At 43.7% G+C, this 17,448-nt stretch overlaps 1 protein-coding gene across 1 annotated transcript in view; it reads left to right on the top strand.

Annotated features, from left to right (window-relative positions):
* Positions 1–17,448, top strand: part of PIK3CB (phosphatidylinositol-4,5-bisphosphate 3-kinase catalytic subunit beta) — a 222,917-nt gene that overhangs the window by 120,708 nt on the left and 84,761 nt on the right. Inside the window, exons 3-4 of the mRNA XM_073581310.1 lie at positions 9,973–10,154; positions 12,016–12,241. Coding sequence (XP_073437411.1) covers positions 10,008–10,154; positions 12,016–12,241 — 373 coding nt within the window. The 5' untranslated portion in view covers positions 9,973–10,007. The remainder of the gene's footprint in view (positions 1–9,972; positions 10,155–12,015; positions 12,242–17,448) is intronic.

Below are 17,448 nucleotides of genomic sequence, written 5' to 3'. Positions count from 1 at the left end.
AGCTCCCGACGAACAGTTTTCATGGAAACTGAGTTCTGTAGTTGTTCATTGAGCTCATCAGTGATTATCGGAGCCGTGGTCTTGCGATCCTCTCTCACAATTCGCTTTAGAGTCCGACGGTCTCTCTCAGTCAACTTCGACTTTCGGCCGGACCTGTACTTTGTTGCGGACGTTTTTCCTTCTCTTTCAAACGCAGTCATTATTACTTTGGAGACAGTACCTCTTGACACGCCAAGCATTCGGGCACTTTTTGTTACACTAGCGCCTGCCATACGAGCACCAACAATTTGGCCTCTTTGAAAATCCGAGAGGTCTGCCATTGGTATCAGGTTTTCATCAATGTTCTTATAATTCTGCAAAACAAACAGTTAATTTACATACACATATCACATAACACAAATAATCAACTACAACATTACCATATGTCACAGTTTGCATGTTTATAACATGTTCGAAGATTATGATGCCAAAACGTTAGGTGTTTCCATTATTTTGTCTAATATATATATAAATTTGTGGGAATGCTGCTCACTTGGGTGTGTGGTAAGGTAACACAGAAACAGTTTCCGTTTAGCCTCTTCCTGACCTGTAATGTACTTCTGCTTCCTGACCTTGGACATACAGTCATGGCCAAAAGTTTTGAGAATGACACAAATATTATATTTTCACATGATCTGCTGGCCTCTGGTTTTTATGTGTGTTTGTCAGATGTTTTTATCACATGCAGAAATATAATTGCAATCATATTATGAGTAGCAAAAGGTTATATTGACAGTTAGAATGAGTTAATGAAGCAAGTCAATATTTGCAGTGTTGACCCTTCTTCTTCAGGACCTCAGCAATTCTCCCTGGCATGCTCTCAATCAACTTCTGGATCAAATCCTGACTGATAGTCCATTCTTGCAAAATCAATGCTTTTATTTTGTCTGAATTTGAAGGTTTTTGTTTGTCCACCCGTCTCTTGATGATTGACCACAAGTTCTCAATGGGATTAAGATCTGGGGAGTTTCCAGGCCATGGTCCCAAAATCTCTATGTTTTGTTCCCTGAGCCATTTAGTTATCACCTTTGCTTTATGGCAAGGTGTTCCATCATGTTGAAAAAGGCATTGTTGATCGCCAAACTGCTCTTGGACGGTTGGGAGAAGTTGCTCTTGAAGGACATTCTGGTACCATTCTTTATTCATGGCTGTGTTTTAAGGCAAGACAGAGAGAGCCCATTCCCTTGGCTGAGAAGCAACCCCACACATGAATGGTTTCAGGATGCTTGACAGTTGGCATGAGACAAGACTGGTGGTAGCGCTCACCTGGTCTTCTCCGAATAAGCCGTTTTCCAGATGTCCCAAACAATCGAAAAGGGGATTCATCAGAGAAAATGACTTTACCCCAGTCCTCAGCAGTCCACTCCCTGTACCTCTTGCAGAATATCAGTCTGTCCATGATGTTTTTCCTGGAGAGAAGTGGCTTCTTTGCTGCCCTCCTTAAGACCAGGCCTTGCTCCAAGAGTCTCCGCCTCACAGTGCGTGCAGATGCACTCACACCTGCCTGCTGCCATTCCTGAGCAAGCTCTGCACTGCTGGTAGCCCGATCCCGCAGCTGAAACACTTTTAAGAGACGGTCCTGGCGCTTGCTGGTCTTTCTTGGGCGCCCTGGAGCCTTTTTGGCAACAAGGGAAGCTCTCTCCTTGAAGTTCTTGATGATGCGATAGATTGTTGACTGAGGTGCAATCTTTCTAGCTGCGATACTCTTCCCTGTTAGGCCATTTTTGTGCAGTGCAATGATGACTGCACGTGTTTCTTTAGAGATAACTATGGTTAACAGAAGAGAAACAATGATGCCCAGCACCAGCCTCCTTTTAAAGTGTCCAGTGGTGTCATTCTTACTTAATCATGACAGATTGATCTCCAGCCCTGTCCTCATCAACACCCACACCTGTGTTAATGGAGCAATCACTGAAACGATGTTAGCTGGTCCTTTTAAGGCAGGGCTGCAATGATGTTGAAATGTGTTTTGGGGGATAAAGTTCATTTTCTAGGCAAATATTGACTTTTCAAGTAATTGTTGTTAAGCTGATCACTCTTTATAACATTCTGGAGTATATGCAAATTGCCATTAGAAAAAATGAAGCAGTAGACTTTGTAAAAATTAATATTTGTGTCATTCTCAAAACTTTTGGCCATGACTGTACTAAGTACGTCCAGGCAATTTTACACGCACAAGATCTGTGTGCGTGCTATCACCGCCGATGCCCATACCGCTACCGACAGTTTAACCCCCTAAATGCTGCGATAGAAATGTCCAGGACACACAAGCTGGATAGCATCCAGCCTACTGGCTCAGTCTGGAGACATCACACAGGAGGTTTTCTTAGTTCCAGACGCATGCCATGTGTCAAACAAGCAGACTCTATTTTATTTTATGAGCCACATCCAGGGGTGGCGATATGGTGAGAAATCCAACCGCCCTAACTCTTCAGCTACACACAATTAGAGCTGAATCTAACATGGCCGACTAACCCCTTTTAGTACTATGTGTGCTAGAGCATTACTCCAGGTTTATGTCACAGAGGACATGTGATACATACCTCCCATCCACTGTGTGTGACAGTCATCTTACAAGATATGTATCTATCCGTAAGGCTTCTCATGGCCATATGGGCTGTCCCTCTTTCTTGATCTATATAATCCCATGTCACATAGTTACTATTAGTTATTTAATTATAGACTTATTATAATCACATTTTAGTATTCAAATATTTATAATTTTATTCATCTGGAACATTTTCATAATCTTTTTGATTTGCACATGGGGTGAGCTTTTTGTGATTTTGTTTTCTATAATGCCTTCATCCCATAGGGCACGTGGTTGTATTTTATTATCTACTGCTGGCTACTATACTAAATGCACCTATATTTCTTGTTGTTTCTCATTGTTTCTAGCATCTGCACGGATCCTAGTAATGCGCTTCTTATCACAGACGCATGTACCACTCAGTTTATGACAGCGCAGGGCCATCTTCCTTTTTATATGGCTGACAGTGAACCACACACTTCTCCCATCCTGTGTGCACACTCCTTGCAGTAGCGCACCACCGCTCTCCCTATACGGCCAAGCGAATATATAATCCATTCCGCCATTGGGTACCTCCCTGCCATGGTCGTGCTCCACCACTCTCCCTATACAGCTTACATGGTGCTCTCATAAGCGCATGCGTGATGCCCCTCTTGTGAGTGCTTGCTCGTGTAATCCTACCTGCCGTATGTATTCTACTTGCCGACACCTTACTACTGTAGTAACCGGTGTTCTTCCAGCCGATCATTTACTGCCTCGTACTACGTTTCATGTGCATTGTATTTTATCATTCTTCATGTTTATATTCTGTATTACAATTATGTGAATTTGAGAAACCCTTTTTACTTTATCTTGTCCAAGGGGCAGGACCACCAACCCCTTAGCACCATATTAGACACTATTTAACCTATCCTTATCTGTTGTATAGTATTCTGTCTACATAACTTTATAAAGGGGACTGTGTCCCGAAACGCGTTGTTTTTGGAAACTTTATATATTCATCCATTTCATCTCCTCTTGGGCTTCCTACATCCTTCCCTTTTTGATAACAGGAGCGTTAATAACTCTTTCATCTTTTTTTAAGCTCCTCTCAGCTGATTTAGGACTACCGACCACATCAAAGTTGAGTGTGCAGGGAAATAAAGAGCCTGCAAAAGCCATATAGAGCAAAATCTAGATGGAAACCCAGCTGCAAAAATTATCTTTAGTCTGAAATACATGTATTTAAGTAAAAAATTTTTTTATCCCTGAAGATGGACAACCTCACTCGATCCTTATCTTTACCAGCTATCACAAGGAACACTGAGACCTCACGTGGTCTCGGGTGGTCTCTGCAGTGAATGCTATCTTGCCATATTTCCTGCAGTGACACCCCCGTGGTCCATACTTTTCACCTCACGTATTCCCTCCCGCGCTCGCGAGCTCTGCCGCTGTGAGGTTTGCTGTGTGGGAGCTTGGCCCCGAACCAGGATCACTCCCAGTCACCCAGTCTAGGACAATGGCGGCTGTGTTCAGCTGACATGATCTCGTTTGTTGTTGTACACAATTAAGGGAAGTGATATTATTAGTATTGCCTCATGACTGTGTGACGCATTAACCCTTACCACATTGGGTCAGGCAGCAGCACGCAGCGTTCAGCAGGTCTCTCCAGCTAAGGTAATGGCTTAGGCAGCTGGGCCTATTTTTATTTTGTAAAGTCGGAATCCTGCTTTTATTTTCCAAAAGGGGTTGTCCCAAGGGCAAAAAAAGTGATAAAAAGTATAATAAAACAAAGCGCACATAGGACCCAGCTTTTCAATCACCTGTCTCCATCATTGCTGTCAGTACCTGACCATTGATTGCAGGGATTGGCGGTAGCTTATCATGTAGGGATAGCTCAGCGAGGGATTGAAGCCTAGTACTGAGGGTTTGTTTTTTTTTTTTTGCAAAGATGAAAACAAGGGCATAGTAATAGTGGGTGACGGGATTGCTTTGTCACCATGGCCATGAAGTCTAGAGGGGTCGAAATGACTAATATTAAAGGGAATCTGTCACCAGGTTTTTGCTACCTTATCTGAGAGCAGCATGATGTAGGAAAATAGACCCCGATTCCAGCGATGTATCACTTAGTTTACTGGGTTCAGAAGTTGTGACCCAATCAGAGCTTTTAGAAGCAGCAGAGCTCAGAAAGCTGCCGCCGCCCACACAACTGATTGGCAGCTTTCTGTGTATATTGACAGTGAGCTGCTAATCAGTGTTGGAGGCAGAGTAGAACCAGGATACACAGGGGCTGTAGTCCTGTAGTGCTGATAAAATACTGATTGTATGGAAACAACAGCACACAGCTTAATAAATGACACAACTCTGGAATCAGTGTCTCGGCCCCTACCTCATGCTTCCCCCAGATTACATAACAAAAACCTGCTGACAGATTCCCTGACCATGATTGTTGGGGACCCTGTTGGAGGTTACATTTCAGCCCACAGGCTTCAGGTTACGTCCTTGCATGTCAATATCAGTACATCTAAATAGGAGGCTCCATTTGAAGAGTGATCTGACTGAAAGTACCAGACTAAATAGGACAGCACACTGCACTCATTTGCTTGGTAAAGTGTTGGCTCCTTGATAGAAATGCTTAGGACCCCTTTTTAGTAAGTGGGTTCTGTTGGTTGGCTTTGGTGCCCAGCATATAAACGTTCACCACAGACATAAAATTTAACTTTTTTTGCTTCTGTAATAAAGGAGTAATTACTGTTGATGTGAACAGAGCCTAATAGGTACTATTTTTGTGATCTGGCTGAATTTACCCATATTCACATGTCACTGATGCAATGTGCGGACCCTCAGTTGGCTGTAAGTCGTGGAGAGGTCCCTCCCTGGTGTGAATTTGGTAAAGCCCCTCTAACTTGTGTTACTGCATATTTTAAGTTTCGCTCATGCTGCATATTTTATTGTTGTGCATGTTCCTGTAAGGTCGAATGACACAAAAAAAAATGTCAGATACTTATTACAAAATATTACATTTTCATACAAACTGGTATTTAATTGGGGGGATTGAGCCCTTGAAAAATATTGATGGCGTAGAGTTGGTAAGATCAGGAAAATGGGTACATGCCAAAGATTGACGCAACGCGGCTGTCAGTGTTGTGCAGTGTGTCGGAGAAAACCTGGGAAGGAATGGCGTAAGTTGTACTGCGGAAAGACTTGAGAAAAGCAAAGCCGCCTCTTTTGTGGTTAACCAGGAACTATGCTGGCAGAGCTTAGAGAGGGTCTGCTGTTAACACCCCATGCAGTTAGCTGAAGGATCAGAGATTTAGTTGAGGTAGCGAGCAGGGGCGTGACTACCGCGGTCGCAGCTGCGACGGGGCCCAGAGCGCTTAGGGGCCCGATCGCGGAGCTGCAGCCGCTCATTGGCTGTGTAGCTCCGTGCTTTGATTGGCTGCCAGGCTGCAATTGGCCTGACGCGATGACTGCTCTGTGCGCAAAGGACCTGTGATGAGGTCACAGGAGGGGAGGAGTTGGGGGTCACATGATCAGGAGCCTCCGTGTATGCAAGACTCTGCTGTGCTGGTTGTCATGGTTCTGGATGAGGTCAAGTTTATGTGTGGGGTCAGGAGGGGTTTACAAGGTGGATGTAGCAGAGCCGTGTGTGTACAAGGTGTACGGAGCGGAGCCATGTGTGTACGAAGTGTATGGAGCGCAGCCGTGTGTGTACGAGGTGTACGGAGAGAAGCCGCGTGTGTACAATGTGTACGGAGCGCAGCAGCGTGTGTATGAGGTGGACAGAGAGGAGCTGTGTGTGTACGGAGCGGAGCCGCGCATGTACGAGGTGGACGGAGAGGAGTCGCACGTGTACAAGGTGGACGGAGAGGAGATGTGTGTGTACGAGGTGTACGGAGTAGAGATATCCGTGTGTTTTGGCATGGGGGTGCCCATTTGAAAGTTCGCACCGGGGCCCATAATTTTGTAGTTACGCCACTTGTAACGAGCAAATGTAAGATCTGAAAACCACCGATATCCTCACAGGGATTAATGTATCATTGAATAATAGTAATCTTTCTGAATTATTTCATCCAATATGGCCACTCGAGTAAAGTTCACCTTTAAATTTAAGAACTGCTTTCTGTTTCCCTATCCTGTGGTTTTCTCATCCTACGGTTTCCTTATCCTGTGGTTTTCCTATCCTATGGTTTTTCTATCCTATGGTTTCCCTATCCTGGGGTTTTCCCATCCTACGGTTTCCTTATCCTGTGGCTTTTCTATCCTATGGTTTTCCCATCCTATGGTTTCCCTATCCTGTGGTGTCCCATCCTATGGTTTTCCCTATCCTATGGTTTTCCCTATCCTATGGTTTTCCCTATCCTATGGTTTTCCCTATCCTATGGTTTTCCGTATCCTATGGTTTTCCATATCCTATGGTCTCCCTATCCTGTGGTTTTCCTACCCTACTGTTTCCTGATCCTATGGTTTTAATAACCTATGGTTTCGCTATCCTGTGGATTTCCCTATCCTATGGTTTCCCTATCCTATGGTTTTCCCTATCCTGTGGTTTCCCTATCCTATAGTTTTTGGTATCCTATGGTTTCCCTATCCTATGGTTCTCCCATCCTACGGTTTCCCTATCCTATGGTCTCCCTATCCTATGGTTTCCCTATCCTATGGTTTTCCTACCCTACTGTTTCGTGATCCTATGGTTTTAATATCCTATGGTTTCCCTATCCTGTGGATTTCCCATCCTATGGTTTCCCTATCCTATGGTTTTCCTACCCTACTGTTTCCCTGTCCTATGGTTTTAATATCCTATGGTTTCCCTATCCTGTGGATTTCCCATCCTATGGTTTTCCCATCCTATGGTTTTCCCATCCTATGGTTTTCCCATCCTATGGTTTCCCTATCCTATGGTTTTCCTACCCTACTGTTTCCCTGTCCTATGGTTTTAATATCCTATGGTTTCCCTATGCTGTGGCTTTTCTGTCCTATGGTTTCCCTATCCTATGGTTTCCCTGTCCTATGGTTTCCATATCCTATGGTTTCCCTATCCTATGGTTCTCCCTATCCTGTGGTTTCCCTATCCTATGGTTTTCCTACCATTCTGTTTTCCCATCCTATGGTTTCCCTATCCTATGGTTTTCCTACCCTACTGTTTCCCTGTCCTATGGTTTTACTATCCTATGGTTTCCCTATCCTGTGGCTTTTCTATCCTATGGTTTTTCCATCCTATGGTTTCCCTATCCTGTGGTTTCCCTATCCTGTGGTTTCCCTATCCTGTGGTTTCCCTATCCTGATTCGGGGAAAGTGGCCCAGAGCTGATTCCAGTTCTCAATACAAGAAATACCTAGACACCCATTGTTCAACTACAATTGTTTCCTCCTCACTCTTCATACATCACTTTTCAGTCTAATATAATTATTTACCAGCATAATATCACCCATAAGTGTGGTGACGTATCTATGCAGGGTGCAGAGGTAGAGGCCCAGCCCCGGACCACAGGTGGCACAAAGTCTCCTCCACAAGTTACGTCTCCGCATAGGCATGTCTTAGGCTGTGTGCACACGCTGCGGATTAGGTGCGGATTCATCCGCGCGGAATTTGTAAAATCCGCAGGTGAAACCGCAGGTCAAAAGACCTGCGGTTTTACCTGCGGATTGCTCTGCGGTTTGGCCCTGCGGTTTTTCATCTCCTCAATGGAGGAGATGGCAAACCGCAGGGGAATCCGCAGAAAGAATTGACATGTCAATTCTTTCTGCGGATTGAAAACCGCAGATAATCCGCGCGGAAAATTCCGCACCGTCTGCACTGCGGTTTTTGATTCCCATAGGGAATCATTGTACTGCACACCGCAGCAAAAACTGCTGCGGGTCCGCAGCGGCCAAAACCGCTGCGGAACCGCAGCAAAATCCGCAGCGTGTGCACACAGCCTTAGGGCTGGCTTTCATCTTCTGCATTGGATCACTGATTTTCCATGTGGGTTGGACTTGTCAGTCCCTGCTTCCTATTGTAGTGTGAGCAGTGAGGGATCCTCCTTCTGCAGCCTGCTACCTTAGGTGATGTTCACACAGAGTTTCTTTTATGTGGATGTGGCTGAAAAACCCACATCTAAAAACTGCTTCTAAAAGTCACAATGTTTTTGGTGTGATTTTGTAGGAACATATGTCTTGACGTGTTTTTTGGCACATTTTTTTAGTATGAATTTTGAGATTATTTAATTCCAATATTATGACCTATTATTATATTATCAGGCCTGCTTGTGGCTAGGGCCCTACAGTTTTGGATTTATTTTTCCCTTAATAATAAAGACCTTTTCCCTGCCTGTTTTTAAAAAATGTTTTACCTCAAAGAACTATTTGCAATCCCATTCTGTAATATCTGTATACTCTTTTGCTTCCTCCCCTGCCCAGGAGCAGTGGTGTGATCAGACCATGTCCCTGCACGGTCAGACTCAGACATTACACAGTACACAGCAGGGGCACATTTAGGGTATGTGCACACGTTGTGGATTCTGCTGCATTGTACAGTACCATTATAATCGATGCAAAACACAAATATCTGTGCACATGCTGCAGATTTTTCCACACAGATTTTGCTGCGGGTTTAAATCCGCAGCGTCACTTCTTTGTGCGGAAACCGCAGGCTAAACCGCAGATAAACCGCAGGTCTTTTGACCTGCGGATTTTGCCAAATCCGCATGGAAAAATCCGCAGCCCATTCCGCAGCGTGTGCACACAGCCTTATAGGATTATCTCGGCACAGGAACATTTTATGTAAATACACTGGATTGTGGAAATGATTATTATTCCAAGATCTATTGATGAAAATGAACTGTTCATGGGAAAACCCCTTTAAATGAGGAGGAATTGCTGAGATATTTTAACATTTTGTGTGTCAGAAATCGCATCTGAATGCCTTGGTATAAAATCTCACACAAAGAAGTGCAATGACGGCCCATGCTCTTGTATGGGGTCCTGCTCTGGCGATTTTGGAGTGTGGGAGATGACAAGATTATTTGTTAATGTTAATCATAAACTCCTAATATAAATGCCTCTCTCCTCATAACCTAGTCTTCCTTGGATTTAAATCTAGTCTTGTTAGCCAAGGAGGTGTGATCCTCATGGACCAGAGAAAAGTCTAGGACTACGCCCCCTTACCTAACAAGATCAGATTTACATACATTGAAGAGGGGGGCCATATCCCTGCAATGGAAAGGGGTAGGAACTGTAAAATATAAAAAAAAACAAAAAAAACACTGGCATAGCGCTGTGACAAGTCCTATGTAAGATGCAGTAGGAAAGTTGTATTGTATGTTACATCCATAATGAATGTGCAGCGCATGTATCACTGAGAGAAGTCCCCTTCATTCTGTTCTCGTGCTTATATCCTAATGTATCGTGCCACGTGATGACACTAATACTGTGGCCTCCTTTCAGGGCCATGTTTCACAGGTAGTACCTCATCCTACAAAATGCCTCCCACTGTGTCGGATCCCATGGACTTTTGGGCGGACGATACACAGCTTTCACCAAAAGTGTCTGTGGATATCTTACTCCCCACTGGAATATACGTGCAGATGAAGGTGCCGCGGGACGCTTCCATATCGCAGATTAAGCAGGTAACCCTAACACTCCACCATATTGGTATTTTCTCACCATATACTCGGCACACACAGTCCGGCTGCACAGTGAATCTTTCACATTGTGGTTTAGCATTTTGCTTCTGTATGGTTGCGTCTGGTCCTCATATGGCATTTCAGTCCTAGCCACTTGAAATTAGATGGCGACACTGTTTACTTTCACACTTTGGTCAGCCACAGGTATTGTTCAGTTTCACACCTTGGTCGGCCAATGTTTACACTGTATAAATCACTAATTCCAACTACCATGCTAATGCGAGGAGATCAAGACATTATGGTTTAAACTTGGGAAAATTGCAAAAATGAATGGGTTTCACATACTGCTGTATCTGCTTTTTTTTCACTAAAAATTCTGCAAAACCGTATACCTGCGTTTTTGCACTACTCATTGTGGGTGAAAAAAAACGCTGCAAAAACATTGAAAAAGCACTGAAAGAAGTGACAAGCAAACAATGTGTGTGTGTGTGTGTGTGTGTGCATGAGATTTCTGAAATCTCATAGACTTTGCTGGCTCTGTAAAGTGCAGCTTACAATTTACATGAAAAAAATGCAGCCCCCCCCCCCCCCCCAAAAAAAAAAAAAAAAAAACGGAGCAAAATCGCAATGTGTGAACGTAGCCTAACAGACGCCAGGAGCAGAGGTGGAGACTCCGAGCTGGACTTGGCAGCTGGGGAACAGTTTTTTTCTGAATGTGATACCAGATGCTGTAAAAACAATGTCATTATAGTCAGTAGATGCCCATTTTTCTGACATTTTAAGTCTTTTGAGTCGTTGGCTAATCTAGTTTTGCTTTTCCGTGTTGACTAATGCATAAGGACACGGTTATAACCCTCTTTTTTATTTATTTTTTTTAAAACCAGAATCATTTTATTAAACAATTGTCAAGCAATTACATCCATGGAGAACATCTTCCCGAATAAATCACATAGAAAAACAGAAAAGATGATGCCCCCCCCCTTCCGAAACACAAGTCCTGGAACTGTTTTTCTGTAGGAAAATTAAGAGTATCTTCTGTATGCCATATTTTATCATGTCCAAGAGCAATTCCTCTGTTTCATAGTGGAAACAGAAGTTCTCTGCCGTCTGGCAGGTGTCCATTCACACTGCTTACTACAAGCCTGGAACGGGAAAGTCATTTTAGTGTATAGATGCAAAAATATTCTCCATCAGTAGGATTCTCGACGGTAAACCAAGGGTGTCGATACAAGGACCCCAAATGTTAGCACATTTTTTAATTACATTTCTTTTTTTTATAAATTTTAACCGTATAAACCCATTCACTGTATTAATAAATTCACCCTTGGATGGTGGAGTAGGTTGTATCCAGTGAGAAGCAATAGTCTGGCCATACCAATTGCCACCAGATCCTCCTCCGGGAGATCTGCTATGACTCCAATAATACATATTTTCAGCTCTGGGTTTATTACTACTCTGTAAATTCTGTTAATTATACCTAGAACATCATTCTAGAACGATCCAATATTACTGCATTCCCATATCATATGCATGAGGTGGCCAATTAGGTAAAGTACATCTCGGGCAGTTAGAATTTTGCCCTACTCCAATCTGATGTAGACATTTTGGAGTTTTGTATTTTCTGTAAATAGAATTTAATTGTGACAACTTTTGAGCCTTGGAAAGGGAAAAAGTTGTTAAGCCTAATATGGAGTCTCGCTGATCCTCCAGTATCGCTCCCACATTGGGAGCTTATGTAGGTATGCAGCTAGCAGAAGCTTATGTAGGGTAGTAATAAGGCCTCTCGTTCTTTCCCCGACACCCATTCAACCATGGTATAACCCTTTCTCTGCACCTCAATATTGACACTGTGTTCTGTCCATAGCTTGTGTGGAAGGATGCAGAAACGTACCCCCTCTTCCATCTGCTCCTGGAAATTGAATCCTATAGGTTCCAATGCGTCAACCAGACGGCGGTCCACGAGGAACTGGAAGATGAGAGTCGGCGGCTCTGTGATGTACGACCCTTCCTGCCTGTCCTGAAGCTGGTGACCAGGAGCTGCAACCCTGCTGATAAGCTAGATTCCAAGATCGGTGTCTTGATAGGAAAAGGTAATCGCTTTTAGGCATCACCTCCATCTCTCTACTGCCCTTACTTTGTAGACAGGGTGGGGTCATACCCTAGAATTAAAGGGATTGTCCGTGTGGCCGCGCATGCGCAGAAGCATCTATCGTTTACCGACAGATGCTGCTGCGCATGCACCGAATCCATTTTGCTGGAGTTAATTTTTTTTTTTTAAGGACCACAATAAAAATTGTGTGTCAATACACTGGGTTGTTCCAAGTATATTGTCCTGCCAGTGCACTTCCACTCGGATTTGCATACTTTTTTTTTCTTTTTTTTTTGCTAGATTCCTAATAACTGGCACATTGCATTTCTACAAATCAACTCACTAACCCTGTGAGTCTACAGCTGTCACCCCACCCCTCACCGATTTGCAGTCCTCCAGTTTGCTGAGACATAATTCTTATGCTCCCTCTTCACTATGCTACAGCAATCTATCCTGTCATGAAACGATGTGCACATCACATTTGACGTCTCCCACTGCTCTGCACACATCATACAACATCCCTGGAGGAAACAGAACCGCACTGGCTATGATTTACAGAAGCGTTCTCTCCAGTAAGTTGATTGTGATGTGCACATTGTGTTCAGCTTTCCTTGCTGCACTGTATTGGTCCTATCGATCAGAGGGAGGGAGAACTGTGCAGCCACTAACAGCTGCACAGTTCTCTGTATTGCACTGAGAGCTTTTCCGAGTCCATTATCTAACCGGTATGGAGGTGGTCGTGGTGTTCTCTAGTGTTTAATTCCCACAATACAGTAATTTAAAGTTTTGAAAATGCAAGCATAATCGTGGGAACACAACTCCATAAGGTCTTGCGTAGTAGAGCAGCTTTAGGTGTTCTTTTACATAGAAAAAAAGACAACCAGTCAGACAATGGTTCACTTATAACCCAAGACTGAAACAAAATGAACATATACCCTGCTGTAAGTAAATACGTAAAAGCAATAGTGCTTATAAATAACATATGGGACTTGGTTAAAAAAAAAAGCGTAAAAGCCGTTCCACCAGTGTCAAAGTGTACTCAAATTTGGGATGGTCCTACCCTCTAGTATTAAAACTCACTCAGCCCATATTCACATTGACGCCACTTTGACACATATCGTATTTTTCCAACTATAAGGGGCACTTTTTTCCTCCAAATATGTGGAGGAAAATGGGGGGTGCGTCTTATAGATCTGATGTACTGGCTGTGGTGGGTAGGTGGGGGAGCGGTTTCAGCGGAGCATCGGGTCACAGAGGCAGGATCCGGCGTCTGAGGCTAACTCTTGTTCCCACTGCTAAAGAGAAATGAATATTCACTGCATTTCACGCCCATGGGCGTGGAGGGCAATGACTATTCATTTCTTTTTGGTGTCTTGGTATGATTGGCCCCCACCCCCATCCTGGTATTCATGGCCCCATCAGAAAACATTAAAAAAAACAAACTCTTACACTTCCCGGCGCTCCCTCGCAGTGTCCTGCTCCGATGCCAGCAGCTGCTTAATGCTTGCGATGCCAAAGGGCAGCTGTTGGAATACTCACTGCTCTGCACGCCGGGATTGTCTTCACGCAAAGCAGTGAGTATTCATTGCTCTCTAGCAAGCACAGTGTCAGCCGGAGCCTTCCTGCTGACACTAGATGCGTCTTATAGTCCGAAAAATACGGTACGTTTTCAATACTAGAGGTTAGGACCATCCCGACTTTGGGTACATCTTGGCTCTGATTGGATGGTTTTTACTCTCTTTGCGTTGTTTACTAGGTACCCTGTGTTACTGAAATGCACCATTGCTTTTATTTATTTACCTACAGCAGGGTATATGCTCATTTTGTTTCAGTCTTAGGTTTTGCATCCTTGATGGCCAGTGTGAACATGCTTCTATTTTACTTGCATGCCAACTTATGCTCCAGTTCATTTTTTTCAGTTAAGGCAATGGTTATAGCAGTCGTCCAGTTTGAGGAGCCGAATAAAGAATTTGCCATATCTTATAGAAGTCCTTCAAATCTGGCATAAGGGAAGTGGGAATCCGGAGTTTACTGCATCTACATTTAAAAGTCAATCTTTTAAGAATAAAAGTGATTTTAAGAATGTCATTAAGGATCTTTAATCTGGGGCTGACCTGTAATACAAAAATCAGCCATTGGACATAAGTGTTGCTATTGTAAATACCGATACTTTTATAAAATCCAGGCAAACCTTTTAACAATTATCATCTCTCTCTCTCTAAAAGATCTAGAATAGAGAGCTCATTCATTTCGATAATTTCCCCTGGGCTGGCACAGTGGGGAAACTGAACGCTGCTAGGTTCCCCACAGTCAGATCACTTTTTTTAAAGTGGAAGGGCAGCTTAAATCAAATTTGCCTATCCACAGCAGACAGGATGGTCCCAGTTTTGCCCGGGTCTATCCAGTGTTTACCTTCCAGAGCGTATAATGGATTGTCACATCCAGTGAGGCATGAGATGGAGGTATCGTCAATGATCCGGAGGTATGTGCGGCCGGAGCATGCTTCCCGATGATCCGTTCCCCCTGCGTTCTAACCCTATGTACCGTGTGAGCCGGCTAACTCCAGTCAGTTCTCAGATTAGTGGAATAACTCTGGCACATATCCCGCCATCATCTCCCTGAGATCTGCAGGCTCGGCCCTGAATGACAAGCTTTGACTTGACTTTGGCAGATGAAGAAGAGAACGTTCGACTTTCCAAGCCTCAGCATGATCCTCTCCCAAACCTATATCCCATCTCTCCTCAAATCTGGAATTCACCGCTAAACCTGGCTGGACTCCGCACACAATGAGTGACATGTGGTCTGATCTAGAAACCATAATAAGGGTGACATAATAGGTTTTGTAACCATGGCCTTATGAGAAATGTTATGCTTTTCATATGTGTGCTGCTGCTTCTGAACCTCCGTTACAGTTTCGGATTTTTGCTCAATCTTTGTTTTCTCTATTATTAATTGAATTGAAAGCGAATACAAGTCCATATTATACTTTTGTCTCCAGATCCCAGAGCTTTTAGCGGGTGCAGCAAGACCATCACACATAATTAGGTGTCTGCTCCTGGGGTATAGCAATTAGATGGGTTGGATTTTTCTTGTCCGCCTCTGTTGTTTTCTCACTAGATAATCTGCTGTTCAGCGTTCCAGCCTTCATATAGATTATTGTAAAATATTAACTCTTGAGTGGTGTGGAGCCTGATGCTGAACCCTTAGAAGTGTATTCTTTCTGTGTAATAGGCAATATCATAGATATAAAGCCGAAGTAAGCATTGTGTGCGTCCCTGAAGACCATATAACAGAGCTGTTAGGTGACTTCATGGAATATGGAAGTTGATGGAACACGCTTGGGGGGGGGGGGGGGAACCAAAACCTTGGTGTGTTTCAGAATCAAATCGGATGCATTCCTTTAAAGCACTCAAACCCCATTTATAGCCCAGTGATAAAATGAGCGGTTAGAGCTCATGCACATGACTGTCTTTTCTGTCCATGTGCGATCTGACAAAACATTGGATGGCACTTGGACCAATGTTATGCTATGGGGCTGAGCACATGTCCATAAATCTCCGCATGCCGGAGTTGCATCCAGATTGCGTTCGGCAGTGCAAGTTAACGAGTTCATCAAAAAAATCGGACCGTCCACAGATTTCACCCGAGTGCGGTCCAGTTTTGTGCCCATCTTCGCCTCATCCGAGAAAATGATTACTCTCTGATCACAGCATAATCAGACAAATTTTCTTGGATCAGAGAAAATATGGTCATGTGACCCTACCTAGCCTTGGAGTTTAAAGTTTTCCAATGTTGTTAATCCGATGCTCATTTTTTTCATGTAACGGGTGTCGCATTGCAAAATTGCATGAAATTGTGGTGTTAAATGCATATTTCTTTTGTCTAAACCTGTGTTAGTGAGCTCTTCTCCTTTGCTGAGATAATCCATCCTTTTGACACGTGGGGCATATCCAGATGCTGATTAGACACATGATTAGTGCATAGGCTGGCCACAATAAAAGGCCTGTCTAAAATATGTGTTTTTTTAGTTGGTGAGGTCTAGGGAGGCCAGAAAACCCATCTGCATGTGTTGTGACCACCATTTGTCTCACGCAGTACATCTCCTTTGTATAGAGTTGATCAGGTTCTTGATTGTGGTCTGTGGAATGTTGGCCCGCTCTTCTCCAATGGCTGTGCGAAATTTCTGGATATTGGCAGGAACTTGAACACGCTGTTACATACTCAGATCCAGAGCATCCCGAATATGATCAATGGGTGACATGCCCGGTAAGGCCTGTTTCACACTTCCGTTTTTTCAAATCCGTCAAAATCCGTTGGTTTCCGTAAAAAAACGGATCTGCCATTTTTTTGCAGGATCCGTTTTTTTGTCCCATAGACGTCCATTAGCGGTTACCGCGGATCCGTCAAAAAAACGGATCCGTTTTTTTAAAAACGGATCCGTTTGCATCAGTTTCCGTCAAAAAAACGGAAACGGATCCGTTTGGCGGACACAAAAACGGAAGTGTGAAACAGGCCTAAGTATGCTGGCCATGGAAGAATTTGGATGTTTTCAGCTTCTAGGAACATGATGCCATTTTGAAGGCACAGAGATACCGTGATGAGATCCTGAGGCTCATTGTTGTGCCATTCGTCAACCACCATCACCTCATTTTGCAGCATGATAATACACGGCCCCATGTTGCAAGGATCTGTACACAATTCCTAGAAGCTGAAAAAATCCCACTTCTTGCATGGCCGCCATAGCCAACAACCTAATCAACTCGGATCGAAGGAGATATGTTGCATTACGTGAGGCAAATGGTGGTCACACCAGATACTTGCTGGTTTTTTAAACCCCCTGGAATCCCTCAATACTGTAAGGCTAAGTTCACACGTAGCGGAATTCCCGCGGAAGTTACCGCGAGAATTCCGGATTTCCATTCCGCGGGAAAATCGCATTTTAAATTCCCACGATTTTCCCGCGGAAAAACTAGCGATTTGCAAGCGTAATTAGCTTGCAGAATGCTAGCGTTTTCCAAGCGATCTGTAGCATCGCTTGGAGAACTGATTGACAGGTTGGTCACACTCATCAAACATAGTGTTTGACAAGTGTGACCAACTTTTTACTATTGAGGCTGCCTATGCAGCATCAGTAGTAAAAAGATCTAATGTTAAAAATAATAAAAAAATAAAAAATTGGGTTATATTCAACTTCCGACGTCCCGCGCA

The sequence above is a fragment of the Dendrobates tinctorius genome, unplaced genomic scaffold (assembly GCF_039654945.1).
Source record: "Dendrobates tinctorius isolate UK_male_01 unplaced genomic scaffold, ASM3965494v1 ptg000069l, whole genome shotgun sequence".
NCBI classification, from domain to species: domain Eukaryota; kingdom Metazoa; phylum Chordata; class Amphibia; order Anura; family Dendrobatidae; genus Dendrobates; species Dendrobates tinctorius.
This window is presented reverse-complemented; position numbering and strand designations above follow the sequence as displayed.